Source organism: Mastomys coucha, unplaced genomic scaffold (genome assembly GCF_008632895.1).
Source record: "Mastomys coucha isolate ucsf_1 unplaced genomic scaffold, UCSF_Mcou_1 pScaffold3, whole genome shotgun sequence".
In the NCBI taxonomy this organism is placed as follows: domain Eukaryota; kingdom Metazoa; phylum Chordata; class Mammalia; order Rodentia; family Muridae; genus Mastomys; species Mastomys coucha.
In genome coordinates this window covers 18095297-18118546 of record NW_022196909.1, presented here as the reverse complement: position 1 = coordinate 18118546, position 23250 = coordinate 18095297, and the positions used below count along the sequence as shown (strand labels likewise).

Here is a 23250-nt window from a genome sequence, read left to right as displayed (position 1 = left end):
GGAAGGGCTTCATCTGTAAACCAGGATACAAATGTTCTGTGTAGTAACTAGTACCCCTGCCACAGGGAACTACTCATTAAGTCACAATGTTCGAGCTGCTTCTTAAGCAAACTGTGTAATACATATTATGTATCTGGTAGGTAGATTAGAAAAGAAACAATTTAAAAACTGCCCACAAGTAGCAACAAAAGGTTCTAATCCTCTAAGCATTTTACACAGACAAGAAATCCAACCTGAAAATTATTCTTTCAACTATTTTCTTTTTGAGACATTGTTTCCCCTTGTAACAAGGCAACTGTGGGTAAGTCTCCCAGCGTCTAGGCACCATGCCTTCTTTCAGTCTCTTTTTATGTAGCATTTTTCTAAGGGGGTTTAACTAACAAAGCCCAAAGAGGAGCTGTGAGCTACATTCACACACGGTCACCATTCAGGAAGAGCAAGCATTCAGAAATCTGACAGTGATTTGGGGACACAGATTTGAGTTTCCATGTTTTTACAAGTAAGAATTAGTGTGCACAGAGAGCAGGTCATGCTCGCTCTCGCCTTAGTTGGCCTTTTCTAGCATTTCACACATGGGATGGAATCATGTCTTGGCACCCTTCACTTTGAATAGGCTTTTATTCATGTTGACTCATATGCCTACAGTCTGCTAGTCTGTTCCTGTATTTCAGACTAGTAGTATTTCATTCTACATAGGTATCACGGTTTATCTATTACCTAGTAATGAGCCCGAGTTGTTGGCAGTTCAGAGGGATTAAAAATAAAGCTGCCAAAAACTATGTTTGTACAGATCCTTTTTTGTATATACATATCAAAGTGTTCAAGCATATTTATTTCATTTATATAAATTTCTTCTAAAATTAGTTTTAAGTTAGCATACCAAGTCATGGGTTTCATTATTTTCAAATGTTGTTTCCTTTCCTTACTGCCTTCCACGCCCCTCCTGCCACACCCCTACCTACTGCTATGCCCCTCCTGCTGGCCTATGTCCTCCCTCTGCTTCCATGTCATGTGTCTTCCATTTCTCTTTCTTCCCTTCCTTTCTACTCTGGCAAGACTTCTTCCTCCCTTCTCTCATGAGTATTTATCATTGAGTCTGGCTTATTTTGCTTAATACAATCATTTCCAGTTCTGTTCATTTTCCTGTAAATGTCATAATTCACTTTTCATTATGGCTAAATAAAATTCCACTGTGTATATGTAGTTTTTTTTTCCCATTCATTTATTGATGGATTCCCATTTCCAAAGACTGAGTAGTTCAGCAATAAATATGGTGTTTAACTGTCTTCACTGTACATGAATTGTTTAACATATATACCCAAGAAAGATATAGCCGGGTCATAGGGATCTTCATATTTATCCTTTTTTCAAACTTGCTTTGGTAAGTCTGGCTTCTGTGCCTTTCTTTGTAAAATGTAATCAGCTTATCAAGTGGTTAGAATACTGCCTGGAACATCGCGGAGTCTATAGACTGCTTTCAGAAGAATTTACATCATAATAATATTTCCTACTGACCTGTAAAAGGAAGCCTGTCTCCCTGGTCTTCTGTTTCATGGTTTCCACGTAAAATCTTAGAATTTATTTCCACTAAATTTATCTCTATTGTACTCCATTAATCTTTCAAAATCCCCATACTCAAGATGCCCTGAGGACACACATGACTTTTATAGAAAAAAATAAGTAGAGTCCTGTGTTGAAAGAGCACCATAAATTGCCCTGAGTGAGCGAAGTCAGTCGACTTGGTATGAGGATGACCCCCATAAGCCAGTTGATAGGAAGGATTAGGAGGTGCGGCTTTGATGGAGGAGGTGTTACTGGGGCAGAGTTTTGAGGTTCCAAAAGCCCACTCTAGGCCCAGTCTTGCTCTCTTTCTCTGCCTGCTACCAGAGGATTTTGGCTACTTCTCCAACGCCACGCCTGCCTGGCACCAGGTTCCCTGCCATGACAGACTCAGCCTCTGAAGTTGTAAGCAAGCCCCCAGCCAAATGCTGGTGTCTCTCCCCAGAAATATAAAAGTAATTAAGGCAGTCTACTTTTATACTTTACTTTTAACCTTTCTTTTTCAAAACAATTCACTTTCATTTCCTTATGTACGCCTAATAAGTAAACCTTTGAACTTGAAGATGGTTGATAATCCCTGGGTATACCAACCAGGTTCCCATTTTCTTTGGATTTATACTGAATATGCTCTCTACTTCCATAGGCTTTACAGAAGAGGAATGCTTACCCAGCCTTAGCCACACTTATGGTCTGTTGCTCCATCGCTTCATGGATGCTGGTCCTGTCATGTTCTTTGAGACTATTAAACTCGTCAATACAGCAGAGACCAGCGTCTGCAAGCACCAAGGCCCCAGCCTCTAGATTCCATTCTCCTGAGTCTTTCACAGCTGTCACTGTCAGACCTACGGGGACAAGGAAGCTATGTCAGCTCTTGTTTTCCAAAGGGACGTACATAGTCAAGGCTCCTATTTGCACTCCAACTGGACGGCACCGGGACACTAAGTCAAAAGACCTCAGACGTCCTCATGGTGTGTAAACAATTGGTAAGTGTTCCTGCTTGAATGGAAGGGCATCCTGGGACCTGGAAACTTAGAAACCATACAGCTCTGAAGGGAAAAGGTATTCCGGTGGAAGGGGATCGTGAGACAAGGGGGCCCAGGCAGCTCTGAGGTGGAACAGTGTCCCAAAGGAAGGGCATCTTGAGACGCAGTGGCCCAGGAACCACACACATCTGAGGTGGGACGGTGTCCCATAAACGGGCATCCTGACATAGGAGCTCAGGAACCACACAGCTTTGAGTGGGGCGGTGTCCCGGAAACGGGCATCCTGAGACACGGGAGCTCAGGAACCACACAGCTTTTGAGAGGAAGCTCTTTGTCTTCTCTTCATTGCTTCTTTTCTTCTTGGCTTCTTCTGACAAAAGAGTGACATCAGGCAGGAAAGCTCATGAAAGAGATTTATTGGGAGGGTCCAAGGTCTGTAGGGCCAAATCCAGGGATGGCTGCACTCTGATCCCGGGAGCGGGCAGCAGGGAATTGGAAAAAGGCCAAGGCTTATACAGGATTTCTTAGGGGGTGGAACTTTTTAGAGCAGAGATTTTTAGATTGGGGACTGGTGGGATTTCAAGTCCTGAGCTTGGGGAGCGCAGGGATTGGTGGGGGTTTTGTGGGAAGCTCAAGGATTGGCAGCTTTTTTTTTACCCCTTTTCCCTCCGTCAGACTCATGGGTTAGTGTGCAAAGTGCTTCCCAGCTGCAGCTGGCTTTTGCTGAGGCACCATCTCTGTGGAGCTGATGGGCTGTGTGGGGTTGGCAGCTCCTTATGATGGCAGTAGGCTGAGACAGGAAAGGTCCACTGTGATAGCTCTTGAAATGCAGCTCCTGCTGAGGCAGGAAAGGAGATGTGTCACCGTGGACAGCTCCTGTGATGGCTGCAGGCGGAGATGTCCTGATGCTGCCATTTTGACAGGAGCTGCCGTTTTTTTTTTGTTTTTTGTTTTTGTTTTTTTTGACACCTCCTATAGGGGCATCTTACTGAGGTCATAGGTTAGGGTGGGAAGGAGGGGCTGAATACCACTTTGGGTTTTGTGGCATGCCATTTAGGAACTGCACTCTCTCTTCCTTTGTTTATTATCAAACAATCGGCTGGGTGGTGGTGGCACACGCCTTTAATCCCAGCACTTGGGAGGCAGAGGCAGGTGGATCTCTGAGTTCGAGGCCAGCCTGGTCTACAAAGTGAGTTCCAGGACAGCCAGGGCTATACAGAGAAACCTTGTCTCGAAAAACCAAAATAAATAAATAAATAAGTAAGATTTATTTATTTTATGTATTCACCATTGCTCTCTTTAGATACACCAGAAGAGGGCATCAGACTGGATTGCAGATGGTTGTGAGCCACCATGTGGTTGCTGGGAATTGAACTCAGAACCTCTGGAAGAGCAGTAACCTCTGAGGCATCTCTCCAGACCAGGTAAGGAGTTAATAAAGCAGAGTGAATTAGCAGGATTAAGGAAATGAGGAGAGGCTGGTGAGATGGCTCAGTGGGTAAGAGCACTGACTGCTCTTCTAGAGGTCCTGAGTTCAATTCCCAGCAACCACATGGTGGCTCACAGCCATCTGCAATGGGATCTGATGCCCTCTTCTGGTGTGTCTGAAGACAGCTACAGTGCATTCACATACATAAAAGAAACAAAATCATTAAAAAAGAAAGAAAGAAAAAAAAAAGAAAAAAGGAGAAGGGGGTTAAAAAAGGTATTGTCTAGTGCTATACTGGTCTGTCAATGATCACTAGCCAGATACACGGAGCTGTTTCTTATGTTTTTGGAGATCTGTCTGTCTTGAGTGTTGAATTTTATCTTTTATTATATCCCATTGCTTAACATAAAAATGATGCTCCTCTCAAAGAGACAAAGCCCACCCCTGTTTGCAGTTAGTAAATCTAGCTGATATGCAGAGGTTAAGTTTCAAAAGATGGGATGCCAGGGAACTGGGATCAATATCCTCTAAAGGGGTGACATTAGGGTTGTGAGTCCTTCTGAGGGGCTTTGGACCACTTCCTTTACCGTGCCTATACCTAGGGGCTGAGAGAGTGGAATGTGTACTCTCTACACTTTCATCATGCTTAATGGGCAGCTATAGTAAATGGGTGCTATAGTCAAGTCTACCAATGAACCCTGTCTCCCATCTGGGGTGACAAGGGTCCTTAATCAGAATATAAAAGACTTTTTGGATCATTTGTTTGTGCAGTGACAGAAGCTGCCATCATTGAAAATCGAGCATGCCAATTTCAGTCGTTTGAACTGTACTGTGGCCAAGATCCTTGCAGTAAAAATGAGACTTCAAAGAAGCCCAGGAGATCATGGGAACTTCCAGGACAGAGCTGAGAGACATGAGAGACAAGGTCACAGAGGCCCAGAATGGCGTAAGGAAGCTGTGGGGCTTATCAGACAGCTCCTAGGGGGAGAAGGAAAGGAAACGGGGAGGGTCCTAAGAGACAGAGAGGAGAAAGCGTTCTAGTAACTACAGAGTTGCCCACATGGTGAGGCCATGGAGAGTAAAGTAGGCTCCAGGGGCTAGAGGAAGGCTCCTTACTGAGTGGACAAGGAGAAACAAAGAGCAGGTTGAGGAAAGAAGCTAGGATATGGAACCAAATAGGTGAAAGGTGGCAGAAGCCAGAGAAACAAATGACCTGTGTATACTTTAAGGGAGTCAAGACAGTAACTTGAGTCAGTCTGAAATGTTGAGACATGGACATGGCTTGGAAGGGAAGTGTAGCATCCTTTACTCGTGCTACCTGAAGGGAGGGAACTCTGGAAGGGGCGGTGTTGGAGACTTGGACCTTAGGAGACGGTATGGGTGATGAAAAGAGAAGACTGTTGTAAGTGACTCAAAGGTTAACCCTTCTGACTTACAAAGAGCAAGTTCCGCTGCAGCCAGAGCTCACAGACAAGGTGCCTATCCTTGTACATAGTACGGTCACATTTTTGATGACCCCAGACACTAAGAGCCTATCCCTCTATTTCAGAGACATGGAGAGAGAAGGGCCAAGTTAAGTCTGGGAGGTGTGAAGCTGGAACATGGAGGAAGGGCCTGTTGACGTCTATGAAATGGCTTGCTAATGGGTGCAAGGAGTGGTTCATGGTGGCGGTGGGCACAGGCTGCCTCACGAGAAGGTAAGAGCGGAAGAAGCAAGTCATCCCTAGGAATGCTAGACTTTCATCCTTGGTGGTAAGGACTGTGGGTGACTGGATTATAGTTAGATGTTTTCTAACTATAGGAATAGCCTTGTAAGAGTTATGTTTAGTCCCAGAGAAGTAACCTGAGGGATGTACAGCGGACCTTAGAGGGTGAGACCCTACATCCCTGACTGGACAGGGGTGTCTGCCTAGCTAATGTGCAGGGATGGGCGACGAAGGAGAAGGTCATCTACATATTGGATTTAGGAAACAACAAAGAGTAGGTCAGAGGCCAGAGCCTAGTCAAATAAATACAGGCTTTCTGGGAACCCTTTTCTGGGAACCCCTGGTGTAGGACAGTCCAAGTGAGTTGGGGAGAAAGGGGTGTGTCCTGGTCAGTCCAGGTAAAGGCAAAGCTGTTTTATGACTGGGTGTCCAGAGGAATAGAAAAGGTATCCTTGAGGTCTAGGACAGAGGGCATCATGGAGACGAAAGTACTAAGGCTAGATACTAAGGGGTGAAGGGGAACTCTTGCTGAATTGATTATTTGGAGATCTTGAACCAAGGATGGGTTCCATTAGGTTTTTTTTTTTTTTAACTGCACATTCAGTGGTATTAAAGGGGGAAAAAGTGAGATGCAGAAGTTTCTTCCCTGAGAGGTCAGAGATAAGAGGCTTATGTGTCCAGCGACTTTGGAGGGGAAGTGGGTATTGAGCCTGGGTTATATATTTGGTAGGGTTTGATAACGGAGTGGTTAGTGGTGGTGTAATGTTTGTCTATGGAAAGGTTTTGGGGACCCCATACCTGGGGAACTACCTGAGAGGCTGCTATGGGAAAAAGTGTGTCTAAGTGTGAAATTTGGAGAAGGGGAATGACCGTTGAGCTTGGTGTCAAGCAGATGTGGGGAGCAAAAGAAATGGAAGCTCTCGTGTTGGCTTGGAAAACAGCTAAAAGAGGAGCTGTTTTCCACCTGGGGTCTCAAGATCCGGATTAGTATATTGTAAGAGGGCCAGCAAGGGGATAAGATAGTTTGATACTGCTGAGTTGGTGCTATGAGGAAGGAATGGGTAAGAGGGTACCCCTAAATATACAGCTAAGTGGAGGGGTTTGGCCAGCCTGGTAAGGCTGCCCCCCTACTCTGACAATAGAGGAATGGAAAGGAGAGGTGGCTCCCAAGGACTGTAAAGTGGCTTTGGCGTTCAGAAGGAAGATTAATCTGATCCTGTGATAATTACCTAAGGCTCCCTGTTGGAGAAGGCAGTGGTCAGGCCAAAGGAGACCGGGCTACCTCAGTTATCCATGGCCAGATCAAGGATGGACTCATGCCATGAGGGGACACGGGGACAGTCAACACCCCACATTTCTTTGATAGCACCTTGGACATGGTCTGGGTGGTTTATGAGATTAGGACAGGCCTGAACCCAGTGACTCTCCTGACTACACTTGGAACAGGTACATGGAGCTTCTCCAGCTTTGGGGGACCAGGAGGCCTGGGCTTCTGCTTTGCCCAGCTGAGAGGCCTTAGCCATCATTGGATATTATTGTTCTGGGGCATTTTTATCTCTTCCATGGTACACCTTGAAGGCCTCAGCTAAGATTTTCATCTGAGGTCCCTTCTATAGATGTTAAAGTTTGGCCCTAACGACACGGAAACTCTGGGGAAAGAAGGAGCTCAGAGGAGCTGTTCTCCACCTGGGTCTCAGCATCTAGATTAGGATATCGTACGGGGGCCTTGGGAAGGTGGGCTAGGAATTTTGATGGATTTTCATTTCTGACCTTTGGGGATTTTTCATAATTTACCACCCTAGGGGTAGCTTTGCTGAGTGGCCAGGAGGCAAGCTATAAGTTGATTCCTAGCTAGGATGCTCCCTAGGGTATTGTAATTCCAACCAGGGTCTTTGTCTGGGACTCCCCCAGCCCTGGCTGGATGGGCAGCCTGTCTCTGAGGAGGGAGAGAGAGAAACCAGAAAGGCTGAGGAAGAACCAAAGGTACTTTGGGGTGTGGTTTGTTAGTGCGATTAAAAATAGTGGAAGAGTTCTTGGGTCAGGGCCTCACAGCTAGGAGGACCTGATTTTTCCTTGATTGGCTCATGCCATGTGGTCACTTTTTAATCAGGAGGGGAGTGAGGTCACATGGCAAAGTCCATTCTTTTAAACACTGGGAAAGATGGCTGTCAGCCGTGTGGTTGCTTCCATCCTCTTGGGGATACAGTGGCTAAGAAAGCAACAAGCACATGTTTTCCTTGTGTTAGGGTAACACCTTTGTTAGAGGGTTTACAGGGTTTTAATCATATACCTTAGCAAGCTTGGAAAATTAAACCAAAGCCTCAAAAGTAGAGACGAGCAGCAATGGTTCCTACTGGGAATAGTCTGTCCCTTTATCTTGCTTTTCTCTCCTTTCTCTATCACATAGTCAGGTGGCTCACTAGATATGGGACGGAGATTTTTGGGGAACCTTTAAACAAGCATGCTTGGGTCTAGAAGAGGGGGAGCCATACTTCAACTCCAAAGCCAGCTTTTACCTTAAGTGGAAGAGCATAAAGCAGTCTATGCCTGAAAGACAGATAAAATCCTGTAAAGCTGAATCCAGTAAGATGAGAACAAAGAAGGCTTGGAGACAGGAAGATTGTGAGGTCTGCCTGGCTATAGACAGAGGACACTGCAGGAGGGGCTGAGAATTCAGCAGGCAGTGAGGAGCAGCTGGCCTACTCCTTTGCTCTCTACCCTCCTGCAAGGTTGGCTTTCTGGCTCCCATTTTACAACACACTTACAGAGCCATCTATGGACATGATGTCTGGGGAGAGATAAACAGGGTCTGGAGAAAAGAGAAATAGGAAATGGGGAATCTCTTTCCATTTCCCAGATCACGGGCAATATCTGTAAGATCCCAATTAATATTATGATCAAGGATGCTGTTAGGCAGCCATTTGTATTGATCATCTAAGGGATATTAAGGCCAAATTGGATTGTGAATAGTCTGTCCCTTTATCTTGCTTTTTTCTCCTTCCTCTATCACATAGTTAGGGTCTTTCAGGCTGGGCTTTAGATATACAGGTTGGAGGTTTTCTAAGAGGCATCCCAAGGGAATGAGGGTAGGAAAGATATCGTTCCCATGGATGAGAAAGGGGAAGTGTAATGTCACTGCAGCCTGTAGTCAAGGGTATCCTCAGACTCGGGAGGACAAAAACAGGACCAAGCTGTTCAGTGGATTGTCCCAACTCAACAACGGGGTTCAGCTTAGCTGGCTAAGGTAAAGAGTCTGGGTGCCTGGTACCAGGACTTTCTCAGAAACCAGAAGGCAAGAATAAGGACAAAGCTCTTGTAGAGGGTCTCATCTACAGGAATGGTTTGGGAATAGAGTCGCAAAAGCCATGAGGGTCTTGAGGAGTTGTGGAATATACTGGCAGTTCCAAAGTAAGAGTAGTAGAAAGGGTGGAAATTGCCCAGTAGGGCCTAAGAAAGCTGCAAAGTTGCTCTGGGGATGGTGGGATGGCTTCAGGACAGGAAGGGTCCGCAGAGTTACAGCTCCAAGAGGTGGTGTGATAGAATCAGGACAGGAAGGGTTATAAATAGCTCAGCAGGGGCCTAAGGAAACTGCAGGAAAATCCACAAGGGCTTAGAGGAACTGAAGGGAAGGTGAGAAAAGGGCAGGCAGGGGTACAGGACAGTCTCAGGGAACTGTAGAATTGCAGCTCCAGTGGTAAGAGAATGGGGTCAGGTGGAGGGCCAGCTATAGCCTTAAAGACTGTGGCTCAGAATACCTCTACCTCAAAGAATACCAGAGAGGTGCCCGGCATTCAGTAGTCCTTAGACACAAGGAACCAACCAGAAGGGGAAGCTTAGTGATCAGTGAGCCAGAAAGTGAGATTGCTGCAGGTCAACTAGAGATGAGGGATAGTGCAGCTCAGACCCCAGGATCAGGGAGCACACAAGCACCAGGTGTCCAGGTGCCAGAAGACCTGAGAAGCGCTTTGAGTCATCTAAACTTGAGCTCAGTCCTCTGTCACTCTGGCTATTAGACTGTAGGCACGTTTCCTAATAGATACACCTACCTCAGGTTATTTATCTGTGAAAGGGAATAACAACAGAAAATAGTGAGTTTAAATGTGTAAATGGAATAAGAGGAAAGGGCTTCAAAAGGAACATTATACATGATAAATACTCACAATGATTATTACTAATAAAACAAATGTATTTCTGGCCAGGTTCACCAGGGTGAGGAAAAAATAAAAAGAGAAGTTATAAATTGCAAGCATCAAGAATGAAAGAGAAGATATAACTGTATATGAACTAAAGAAAAAGGAAATATTATGAGCAATTTTATACTATATGTGTATTAGTGTCACTATGCAAAGTTTATCTTGATTCATATGCCATATGAGGTATTAAAATTAATTCAAAACTGTTAGAGATAAGTATACAATATAAAACTATAAAAATAATAGGCAAAACCACAAGATATGGGAAGTTCTGTTTTCTAATACCATATAAGGAGAAGTCACTATTCCATCTGATGAGTCTAAAAATGAGTAAAATGATTAAAAAAAAAACATTTTTAATCAGTCAAAGAAACAAGGACACGAGACAAACACTGGCTAAAGCTGGAGGCAGTCAAGTAGATGCTGAGAATCACAACTTACTTCGCTGGACCTTTGTAGAACGAATACCTAGACAAAGAAAGCAAAACCAACAAAGCAATACAAAGTCCTGAAAGGTAACTGAGGTTTGCTGGAGCATGAAGTGGGAAGCTGAAGTTACAAGTCACAGGTCCGAGTCTCAGGGAGCCCACCACACCTCAGTGAAGTCTCACCTCAGATGATATGACCTCACAGGGAAGTCTCACCTCAGATGATATGACCTCACAGGGAAGTCTCACCTCACATGATATGACCTCACAGGGAAGTTTCACCTCAGATGATATGACCTCACAGGGAAGTCTCACCTCAGATGATATGACCTCACAGGGAAGACTCTCTGCTTCTGAGTCTCAGGGAACCCACCACACCTCAGTAAAGTCTCATCTTTAGATGATATGACCTCACAGGGAACCCACCACACCTCAGTAAAGTCTCACCTCCCATGATATGACTTCACAGTGAAGTCTCACCTCAGATGATATGACCTCACAGGGAAGTCTCACCTCAGATGATATGACCTCACAATGAAGATTCACCTCAGATGATATGACCTCATAGTGAAGTCTCACCTCACATGATATGACCTCACAGGGAAGTCTCACCTCAGATGATATGACCTCACAGGGAAGACTTTCTGCTTCCAGCCAGCAAGAGAAAAGGACTATTTAAAATATGCAAGGCTTGCTATTCTTAACAAGGCCTGTCCTCAGGAGAAATTATTTTACCATAACTTAATCTACCTCAGAGGGGAAATATCTGGTTCCAACCTCCCTCATGAATCCCACAGTGCCCGAGGATGTGAAGATAGGAAAAGAAAAGTAAGACTCCAAACTGAGCATTTGAAAAGACAGGCAAGAGACACTGCTCAGAGTAATGGCTTCAGGATGCTCCAACTGTGCCACAGCTCACTCCATAAGACAAAGGGCCTTTTCTGTGTTTACATTTCATAAGAACACTTCAGTGCCTGACACAAGGCAGACCCACAATGTGAAGGGACAGAACCACAGAACCACAGTGCGAAGGGACAGAACCACAGTGCGAAGGGACAGAACCACAGTGCAAAGGGACAGAACTACAGTGCAAAGGGACAGAACCACAGAACCACAGTGCGAAGGGTCAGAACCACAGTGTGAAGGGACAGAACCACAGTGTGAAGGGACAGAACCACAGTGCGAAGGTACAGAACCACAGTGTGAAGGGACAGAACCACAGTGTGAAGGGACAGAACCACAGAGCGAAGGGACAGAACCACAGTGTGAAGGGACAGAACCACAGTGTGAAGGGACAGAACCAAGTGCAAAGGGACAGAACCACAGAACCACAGTGCGAAGGGACAGAACCACAGTGTGAAGGGACAGAACTACAGTGCAAAGGGACAGAACCACAGAACCACAGTGCGAAGGGACAGAACCACAGAACCACAGTGTGAAGGGACAGAACCACAGAACCACAGTGTGAAGGGACAGAACCACAGTGTGAAGGGACAGAACCACAGTGTGAAGGGACAGAACCACAGAACCAGTATGAAGGGACAGAACAATCATCAGACTCAGATTCCTGTTTGGCAGAGATATTGAAATTATCCAACAGGATTTGGAACAATTGTTTTAACACAACTGAACAATCAAATAGAGAAGCAGAGAAATACAAATCTAAGAAACAACAGAGAACATTACCATAAGCACTGCCCGCTAAGCAGCATTGAGTTACATCAAAGAGTACTGTAAAAGCAAGCATATTCTAAACCACATGGTTCAATGACAAATTCTCAAGAGAAATTAAAAATAATTTAAACTAAATGGAAATGAAAGGACAACTTATAAAAGAAAAAAAAACCCCTGCAGAATAGTGCAAGCAATACTAAGAAGAACACTTAAGATACTGACTGATCATGGTTAGGACGAAAAATAACCTAAGCTTCCATGTTAGCAAACCAAAGCGTGAGCTACACCATATCCAAAGTAAGCATAAATAAAAATCAGTATAGAAATTAGTGAGATTAGAAACATGAAATCAAAAGAGAAAAAGAAAAACCAGAAGCTGGATCTTAGGAGGAAAACAAAACAAAACAAAACAAAACAAATCAATGAAATTGTTAAACCTCTAAGCAGAATAACTAAGAAGGAAAAGAGGAGGGGGGAAATATCATATAGACATGAAAGAATAATACAGAGGGATTATGGGCAATTCTATACCCACAGATTAGATAACCTGAATGAAATGAACCAATTCCTTTAAAGATATAATCTGCTAAAATGTTAAATAGAGACAGTCTGATGACCAATACCCACTAAGAGTTTTACATTATAAATTGACAACATTCCCACACGGGAAGCTCTAGGATCAAATGGTGCGCCTTATCAAACCCTTAAAGAAGCACTTGTGTTAGTCCTCTACTATTTTTCCCGAAAGAAGAACACAGAAAGAATGCTGCCGAGCCAATGCGGAGGCCAGCCTTATTTCCTATAAAAATCAGACAAAGCCATACAGAAAAAGCATAGGCCATCGTCTCTTATAAATAAAGTTGGCAAAGATCCTCAACAAAATATTGGTACACAAAGTCAATGTACAAAAAATAATTTCTATCATCATAAAGAGATTTATCTCACATACGCAAAGATGATTCAACATTAAAAAAATAAGTTGACGTATAAAGCACATCAGTAGTTCACTGAAGAAATAAAAATCTCACGAGCACGTCAATAGACATAGCAAGAACAGTTTTCAATCCAACAGCCATTCATTATTTAAACAAACAAACAGACAGACAACAACAAAAACAACTCCTAGAAGTTCCTTAGCTCCATCTTAAGAAACGAAGTCCTACAATAACATCGAGATAATGGAGAGAGGTTTGAAACTTTGCTTGACAAAAAACAAGACAACACTTTCCCTTACCACCATTGCCTTTTAACGAGAAGTTTTAGCTGTTTTCATAAGACAGGAAAATGAACAGAGTGAAAGACAAGTGGAGAATGCAAAATCAGCAGCACATAGTGCATACGCCTGTAATCCCAGCCCTGGAAAGCAGACACAAGTAGATTTCTTTGAGTTAGGAACCAGCTTGGTCTACGCAGAGCACTGGTTCTCAACCTGTGGGCTAAGACCCCTTTGGGGGTCACTATCAGATATCTTGCTTATCATATATTTACATTATGATTCTTAACAGTAGCAAAATTTTAGTTATGGAGTAGCAACAAAATAAATTTATGGTTGGATAACATGTATTAATGGGCCACAGCATTAAGAAAATTGAGAACCACATTGACATACAGAGTTCTAGGATAGCTAGGCCTATAAAGAGAGACCCTGTCTTAAGAAAGAAAGAAAGAAAGAAAGAAAGAAAGAAAGAAAGAAAGAAAGAAAGAAAGGAAGGAAGGAAGGAAGGAAGGAAGGAAGGAAGGAAGAGAGAGAAAGAAAGAGAGAGAGAGAGATGGGCAGGGGAGCTGGTGAGATGGATCAGTGGGTAAGAGCACCGACTGCTCTTCTAAAGGTTCTGAGTTCAAATCCCAGCAACAACATGGTGGCTCACAACCACCCATAATGAGATCGGACGCCTTTTTCTGGTATGTCTGAAAACAGCTACATTGTACTTATTTATAATAATAAATAATCTTTGGGCTTGAGTGAGCAGGGACTGAGTGAGCAGGTTCGACTGGAGCGAGCAGGGTTGACCGGGGTGAGCAGAGGTCCTAAAAGTCAATTCCCAACAACCAGATGAAGGCTCACAACTATCTGTACAGCTACAGTGTGTACTCATATATATAAAAAAATAAATAAATCTTTAAAAAAAGGAAGGAAAGAAGGAAAGAAAAGAAAAATCAATGCAAAATTAGTATAGGTCAGAGGAAGAGAACAGAAAGCCTATATAAATAATCTATTGATTTTTGGTAAAGTATCAAAAATAATTCAATGAAACAAAGAATAGTCTTCAATAAGTGCTGTTGGAACAACTGAACATCTGCATGCAAAACGAGAAATCTAAATATCTAGATATAGGCCTTACAGCTTTTACAAAGATGAACTCAAAATGTATAGACTTAAATATAAAACATGAAACTATGGGGCTGGCGAGATGGGTCAGCGGGTAAGAGCACTGACTTCTCTTCCAAAAGTCCTGAGTTCGGATCCCAGCAACCACAAGGTGGCTCACAACCATCTGTAATGAGATCTGACACCCTCTTCTGGTGCGTCTGAAGACAGCTACAGTGTATTACGCCGGAGTGAGAGGGGCCGGAGTATGCAGGCAAACACTCATATACCCAGTTATCGTAGTTCATAAATGTGAAATAAAAATAAATCTTTAAAAAAAACCATGAAACTAAAAAACCAGGAAACAGTAATATGTAAATCTTAAGATTTAAAATTATAGGGCTGATGTGGTGGCATATACCTTAAATCTCAGCACTTGGGAGGCAGAGACAAGCAGATCTTTGAGTTCAAGGTCAGTGTGGTCTATATAAAAAGTCCCTGGGTAGCCAGGACTATATAGTGAGGTATGTACAAAATAAAACAAAACAACAAAAAGAACTATATAAAAGACCTGAATGTATACCTCACTCATAAAGATACACATATTGATAATAAGGTATTCAATATAGCAAATAGTTAGCCAAATATGAATTAACAATGAGATAGCATTATAATCCGTTTAAGTGGCTGAAATTCAAAGCAGTGACAACTCCAAGCTATGTCAAGACAGCAGGAACTCATTGTGGCTGGAGCTGGAGAAAATTGGTGCAGCTACATTGGAAGACAATGTGGAGGCAGCTCATAGAAACAAACTCTTACCATGCAAACCAGCAATGTCAGTGCTGGTATTTACCTTAAGGAGGGGAGAATCTATATTTATGAAAATCTGGCTTACAGTTGCTTATAGAAGACATATTTAGAATGGCTGAGATTCGGAAGCAATCAATCTATCCTTCAGAAGGCGAATGGCAAACAATGCATCAGACAATAGAAAAAGATTGCTGCTTGAGGGTCAAGTGATGAAAATACACAGAGAGAATTTAACTGCATCCTGCTAGGTAAAGAAGCTAAAAAAGAATACAAACTGTATGACTCTAACTGTATCAGATTCTTGAAGAACTCTGGAGAGAGTAAAAAAAGATCAGTGGTTGTCAAATGGTAAAGAATGGGGGTGGGGGCTGGCGAGATGGCTCAGTGGGTAAGAGCACTGACTGCTCTTCCAAAGGTACTGAGTTTGAATCCCAGCAACCACATGGTGGCTCACAAGCACCCATAACGAGATCTGACGCCCTCTTCTGCTGTGTCTGTGAGTTCAGTTCCCAGCAGCCACACACATGATAGCTCATGGTCATCTGTACAACTATAAATAAAATAAAAAAAAGAACGGGGGCGGATGAACAGGCAGAGCACAGAGAAGGCGGAGAGTAAAGTTCTTCTATGTAAGACAATAAACGCAGAAACCTACATATGTTAAAGTCTATATAGAACATAAACAAGAATGAACTGCAGTAACAAGTATGGGCTTAAAAGATAAAGATGTGCAATATGGGTTAGAACAGGGATGCTGATGGGAAGAACATATGTGTATAGGAAAGTGCCTGGAAATAGGTAGATTGGTACTGTAGTTTTTGTTCAATCCTGTTGAATTCCTAATACCACTCTAAAAATAAAGGGGAAAAATTGTGAGGGTAAAAATTTCATAAATACGACATGGTAAGAAAAATGATAAACTGATTTTCATCAAAATTAAATCAGTGGTTAGGAGCACTGGCTACTTTTTCAGAAGACCCAGGTTTGATTCTCAGCACCTACATGGCAGGTTACCATCATCCCTAACTCTAGTTCTAAGGGAAATGATGGTCTCGTCTGGCCTTCATAGGCACCAGGCATGTGTGTACTGCCCAGAGACACGTGAAACCAAAAGACATATATAAAATTAAAAAAAAAATCAGATTAAGAGTACTTGTTCTTCCAAAGACAATGTTAAGGAAAGGTGAACGACCCTGACTTCTCAATGGAGACTCTTAAAAGCCAGAAGGAGTGGATAGATGTGCTGTAGACTCTAAGAGACCAGATATGTCAGTCCAGAATATTATACCCAGCAAAAATTTCAGTCACCAGAGATGGAGAAAATAAGATATTCCACGATAAAGTCACGGTTAAACAATATTTATCTGCTCAAGTCTAGGCCTACAGACAGTGCTAGAAAAAAGTTTCCAACCTAAGGAGGTTACCTATGACCATGAAAACACAGAGAACAATTAATCTCAGACCAGCAAAGTCTCTTAAAAGAAGGAACACACACACACACACACATATACACACATACCTACACACCCCCCCCAGTACTACCACCAACAAGAACATAAAAAAATGATCAACAATTATTGATCATTGATATTTCTAAATATCAACGGTCTCAATCCCCAATGAAAGTCACAGACTAATAGAATGAAAGCAAAACCTCGATCCACCCTTCTGCAGCATCCAAAAACCACACCTCACCATCAAGGATAAACCTCACCTCAGGGTAAAGAGTTGGACACTCCAAGCAAAAGGACCTAAGAAACAAGCTAGTGTAGTCATTATAGTATCTACCAAGATAGACTTCAAACAAAAGCGAGAGAGATAGGGAAGGCCACTACACACTCATCAAAGGAAAAAATGCACCAAAATGACATTTCAATTCTTAACATCTATGCTCTAATCACAATGGCACCCATATTTGTAAAAGAAACATGATTACAGCTTAAATCACATACTGACTTTCACACACTGAGAGTGGGAAATTTCACTACCCCTACTCTCACCAGTGACTAGGTCATCTAGACAGAAAGTAAACAGAGAAATAAATGCTGCAGCTAATAGATGTTATAAACCAAATAGACCTAGCATATTTACAGAACATTTCACCCAAACATAAAAGAATATACCTTCTACTCTGCACTTCATGGAATTTGCTTCAAAACTAACCACATCCTCAGACACAAAGCAAGTCTCAAAAAGATAAAAGAAAACAGAAATAACACCCTGCATCCTATCAGCCAGAAACAACAGTAACCCTACGAACTCATGGAAAGCGAGCAACTCTCTCCTGAATGAAAAATGGGTTAAGACAGAAATAAAGCAATTAAAGACTTTCTAAGATTGAATGAAAATAGTTCCACAACATACCCAACTTAATGGAACATGATGAAAGCTGTGCTACAATGAGAGTTCATAGCACTAAGTACCTACATTAAAAAAACAAAAACAACACACAACCTGGAGACATCTCGTTCTCAAAATAGCACATCTGAAAGCTCTAGAACAAAAGGAAGACACAAACAAAGAAAAAAAAAAACCCACATGATCATCTCATTAGATGCAGAAAAGGCCTGTGACAAAATTCAACCCCTCTTCATGACAGAAGTCCTGGAGAGATTAGGGATGGAAGGACATACTTAAACAAAGACAGGTAGTTTGCAGCAAGCCAGAGCCAACAAAGTAAGTGGAGAGAAACTCAAAGCAATTAATTCCACCAAGATCAGGGCCGATACAAGGTTGCCTGCTCTCTCCAAACCTACTTAATATAGTATTTGAAGTAAGCCCTACAGCTGATACACACTTTCATCAAAGTAGCTGGGTACAAAAGTGACTCACAAAAAAATCAGAAGCCATTTAATATACAAATGAAAAGCAACTGAGAAAGACATCAAGGAAACAGCCCAATTCAAAATAGCCTCAAATAATATAAAATACATCCAAGCCATTCTAACCTTTCCAGCAAGTGAAAGGGCTGAATGATTAAAAACTTCAAGTCTTTGGAGAAAGAAACTGAAGAGATATCAGAAGATGGAAGAAGATATCTTCCATCTCATAGATCAGTAAGATAGTGAAAATGGCCATTCTACCAAGAGCAATTTACAGACTCAGTCCAATCCTCATCAAAACACCAACACAGCTCTTCAGAGAAATTGAAACATAATACTCAACTTATTATGGAAATCACACACAAAAATAAGATAGCTAAAACAAGCCCGCATAAGAAAAGGGTTGCTGGAGGTATCACCATCCGGCATTTCACATCGTGTGGGCTGCTGCTCTGCTTGCATGGTGTCCTTTGATATACGGAAGCATTTCAGTTTCACAAGGCCACACGTATTGTTGATACTAATGCCTGTGCTATTGGTTGTACACAAAGGTATGTTACTAAACACAGCATGGTGTTGGCATTAAACTAGACACATTGATCAATGGTATACAACTGAAGATCCAGACAAAATTCCACACCTGATTTTTACAAAGGAGCCTAAAATATACATTGTAAAAAAGACAGCATTTTCAACAAACTGGTCAAACCGAATAGCTGCATGTAGAAGAATATAAATAGATCTGTTTCTTTCACTTGCACAAAATCTAAGTACAAATGGATCAAGGACCAGTCACCTTGAATGGAAAGTGGGGAATAGGTTTGGACTAACTGCCACAGACAGATCACCAATAGCACAGGCATTAGTATCAACAAAATGTGTGGCCTTGTGAAACTAAAATGCTTCTGCCATCAAAGGACACCACCATTCAAGCAAAGCAGCAGCCTACGCAATGTGAAAAAACCTATCAATTGTAGAAGGTCTATATCTAGACCATCTAAAGAACCAAACAATCCCGAGCTTAAGAAAATAAATAACTTAATAAAAATTTGGGTAAGGAACTAAGTAGTTTTCTCAAAAGAGAAAACACAAATGGCTAAGAAACACTTTTTAAAATGTTCAATAACCTTAGCCATCAAGGAAATGCAAATTAAAACTATTCTGAGATTTCACATTACACTAGTCAGAATAGCCAAGACCAACTAACAAATTACAGCTCTGGCTGGCGAGGAGTTTTAGAAAGAGGACATTGCTGGAGGATGTGCAAACTGGCACAGCCACTATGGAAATCGGGCTGGCGGTTCCTCTGGAAGATGGGCCTAAATCTCCCTAAGGATCTAGCTATACCAATGCTGGTATACTAAAAGGACTCTACATCCTACTACGTCTTCCATGCTGATTGCTGCTCTGTTCATAATAGCTACAAAATGGAGATTGCTTAGAAGTACGTCAATTGATTAAAGATAGTGTGGTACATTTACATGATTGAATATTATTCTACTGTTAAGAAACGTGAAATTATAATGTACGCAGGTAAAGGATGAATGAGATAACCCATATCCAAAAGGATACACATCGCATGTTTTCTATTATATTTGGATGTTAGTAGTTTTTAAGCTTTAGATATATGTGTTTCAATCCAAATAACCAGAGGTCATGCATAGGGGACCTATGCCTATGAAAGGAGAATAAGAGTGTTACAAAGGGATAAAGGAAAAATGACAGCAGGAGAATTAAATGGGGGAGAAGGATGGGAGGGTAAAGGATGCTACTGGAGTAGAAAAATAATGATCAGCATCGATCATCAGCATCACCCAGGAACAAATCCCATGGCCTGCCGCCATGATATCCTGGTTCAGTAATGGTACAGGTGTTATGGAAGTACTAACTTCTTTCTGATTGGATTTAAGGGCCACTCTGTGAGATGGCACCCACTCCTAAAGTGGTCAAGGACTTGAGACTAGATAGGTCATGAGTGCTAGGGGGAGACCTACTACTATTATTCTGCCAAAGGAACAATGTAATAGGATGAGTCCTGAGGACATCTCGCTGTGTCATAGATTAGTGCATCACTCAGCCCCCACCACAGAAGCTTCTCGCAGTAGATGATAATTAACAACAGACCCACAGCTCCACAACTTGTCAAGAGTGAGACTTTGGAGCACTCCATCCTAAATGTGGAGTCTTTGTTAGACTTCTGTCAAAGTTCAGGGATCTATGTGGGAAAGGGGGCAGACAATACCTAGGAGCCAGAGGTGGTAGATGACTTCAAGGAAAGAGTCCGTGAATGAATGATACATATGTAAACCCACAGAGACTGTGACAGCACATCGAAGACCTACACAGGTTTAAACCAGACAAAATTCCAGCGCAGAGAAGTGGAAGTGGATTCAAAGTCTCACTCCTTACCAAGAAGCTATTTGCAATTCATGGTAAAGGGGAAATGTGTTTTCTCTTATGGAGTGTTACTGGGCCTATCTGCCACACTCCAGGGCAGACCCAATACCTGGAGTAGTTCACCAACACAAACTGTAGTCCTTTTTTTCAGCGTATTTTTTGTTTCATTTTGATCTTTTTGTTTTATTGGGTTTATTTTGCTTTGTTTTTGAGGGAGAGAGACAATGAAGTTGTGTGGGTAGGGAAGTAGGGAGGATCTATGTAGAGCCACATGTGTGAACACTGCTGGTGCAGATGAAAAGCAGGGGCACTAGGCTACATACTGAATGCGACCACACTGCTGAGGGGGAGGTGGAACCCAGCCTAAGATGGGGGCCCCAGCCTGTGAGAAACGCCATAGGCTGGCACTGAAGCTGTAGATCCCAATCTCCTGGACACCTAGACACCATTGGGAACTGCAAGGACTTGGGAAGGGGGCCATGGGCTGTCGATGAGCCCAGGGGTGGGAGATGGAGGGGTCTGTCTGGCTTAGCTCAGGGTGCGTGCCAGGTACTTGGAGGGGCCTTCTGCAGGAGACTTAGGCAGTGAGCTGAGCTCGGTAAGCAAGGTTTCCCCCTTTTGTGGTTCTTGATGAGAGAGACAGTCATTGCTTGTCCAAACTGTTTCTTCATCCTTTAAAATGGATCCATACAACTTACTCAGGGTGGACCAGAGATTAAACATCTTTTGCAGGAAGGAATGTCTGGAAAGGGAAGCTTATTGGCCAACTCCCTGGGGCCCACCTAGATACCACATTAGCATAGAGAACCCTGGTCCTCATAGCGGGGGTACAGTGGTCATGTGCTCCAGGACAGGCACCAGCTCGGTAGCAGATTCAAACGCCTACCATTCTCAATACTTCCACTTATCACAGCAGGAATGAATCCAATATGACAGGATAGAACTTAAGACTCTAAAGTCTACAAATTACTGCTGAAAAGATTTAAAGTGATTAGATGAATCAAATCCCACATTTGCTGCCTAGAAGTCATATTGTTACAACACAATACCCCTCAAAAGTGGGGCTGGAGAAAAGGGGTTGGGGAAGGGGTTACAGTACACCCAGCTTTTTTAAAAGAAGGACCTGGCTGGGCAGTGGTGGTGCACACCTTTAATTCCAACACTTGGGAGGCAGAGGCAGGTGGATTTCTGAGTTCGAGGCCAGCCTGGTCTACAGAGTGAGTTCCAGGACAGCCAGGACTACACAGAGAAACCCTGTCTTGAAAAAAAAACCAAACCAAACCAAACCAAACCAAACCAAACCAAACCAAACCAAACCAAACAAAAACAAAAACAAAAACAAAAAAAAAAAAAAAAGAAGGACCTGAGTTCATCTGCCAGCAACCACACCAATCAGCTTACGACCACCCATAAGTTCAGTTCCAGCAAACTCGACATCTCTGGCCTCTGTGGTTGTCTCTTCCCACATGCACAAAACCACGCAAACACAACATAATTTAAAAAATTTTAAAGTAATAAAAAGTATGTACAGGTTCAATTCATTCTTTATCTAGATTCAAAGTGGCTTCTGTGCAGCACTGACGAAATGCCCCTAAAATCCACAGGGAGTCTGCAGGACCTCAAACAGTTAAGCTGGAGAATTAGAGAGCAAATCGAAACACTTACGTTTTCTCATTTCAAAACTGCACGTTAACGGGATCGTACGGCGTGAGAACAGGTCAGGAGTAGAACCATCCAGAAAGAAACCCAAACATTTACAGCAAATTTTTTTTTTTTTTTTTTTTAATAAAAACTTCAAACTAGAGGATGGAGAGATGGCTCAGTGGTTAAGAGCACTGACTGTTCACCCAATGGTCCTGAGTTCAATTCCCAGCGACCAAATGGTGGTTCACAGCCAACTATAACGGGACCCAATACAGTGTACTCATATACATAAAATAAATAAATAAATAAATCTTTTAAAAAACCCTCTAAACTAATGGGGCTGGAGTTATGAAAACTTCTATGTTTAGGAATGCTTGTTGGTTTTCCAGAGGATCTGAGTTTGGTTCTCACCATCAACATCAAGTGTCTCACAACTGCTTCTAATTCCAGTTGCAGGAACCTGGAACTCTCTTTTGCCCTGCACGTGCATACACATGGCACATGCTCACATAGACACAAAAATAAAATCTACAAGAAAAAAAAAACTAAGCCAAGCGATGAGGGAAACGTTTTTTCATAGGTGCTCCTAAATACTGGACACCCTCTTGCAAAAATATGATTTTGGATTTCATGCATCGTACAGCATACGAAAATAATTTAAAATGAAATCAAAGACATAATTGTAAAGTGCTAAAACTACATTACACGTGAAGGGACTCTAGCCAGCCGAGCATGGCAAACATGACCCCAGCAGGCCTTGTCTTTCTCCCCATTCCCTGTGCCTTAAGAAAAGCAAGCAAACAAACAAACCCCTGCTAACTTACAGTCCTGAAGCCAGCCGCCAAGGCCGATCTAACCATATTTGGCCACTTCCTCCTCTTGTGACAGACCACCAAAGCCCAGCTAGGAAAGTATTGAAGTCCAGCAATCAAAAGCCCTTTGACTCACCGAATTAACCTGCCTAATTAAACTTAAACACCTCATCCTAATATGGGATTTCTCTGTTGTAAATCACCATGTTCCCTCTCCTCTCCATCCAGAGGCAATCCCTCAGGGCATATATCCCTTCCTGCCTCTCCCTGCTCCTTTTCTCTTCTGCCGAGTCCTCTACTTCCTGTCATTTTTTTCTTATCCCCCTGCTCTTTGTCCCTTTGGGGCAAATAAATATTTGAGCTGAGAAATTGGTCTTGGGGTGCCCTGAGCCAATACCATTTCTAACAACAAGCAGGTAAAAAAAAAAAGACCATTGTAAATCTTTGACCTTGGAATGGTAATGAGTTTGAGAAATTACAAGCA

General features: G+C 42.6%; 1 protein-coding gene across 4 annotated transcripts in view; it reads right to left on the bottom strand.

Annotated features, from left to right (window-relative positions):
- Positions 1-23250, bottom strand: part of Mcm9 (minichromosome maintenance 9 homologous recombination repair factor) — an 89338-nt gene that overhangs the window by 23593 nt on the left and 42495 nt on the right. For all 4 annotated transcript variants that reach the window (XR_004112565.1, XM_031348717.1, XM_031348716.1 and 1 more), the window contains one exon: positions 2228-2402. Coding sequence is in view for 3 of the 4 variants with exons in the window: in XM_031348717.1 (XP_031204577.1) it covers positions 2228-2402 (175 nt within the window). In the remaining variant the exon portion in view is untranslated. The remainder of the gene's footprint in view (positions 1-2227; positions 2403-23250) is intronic.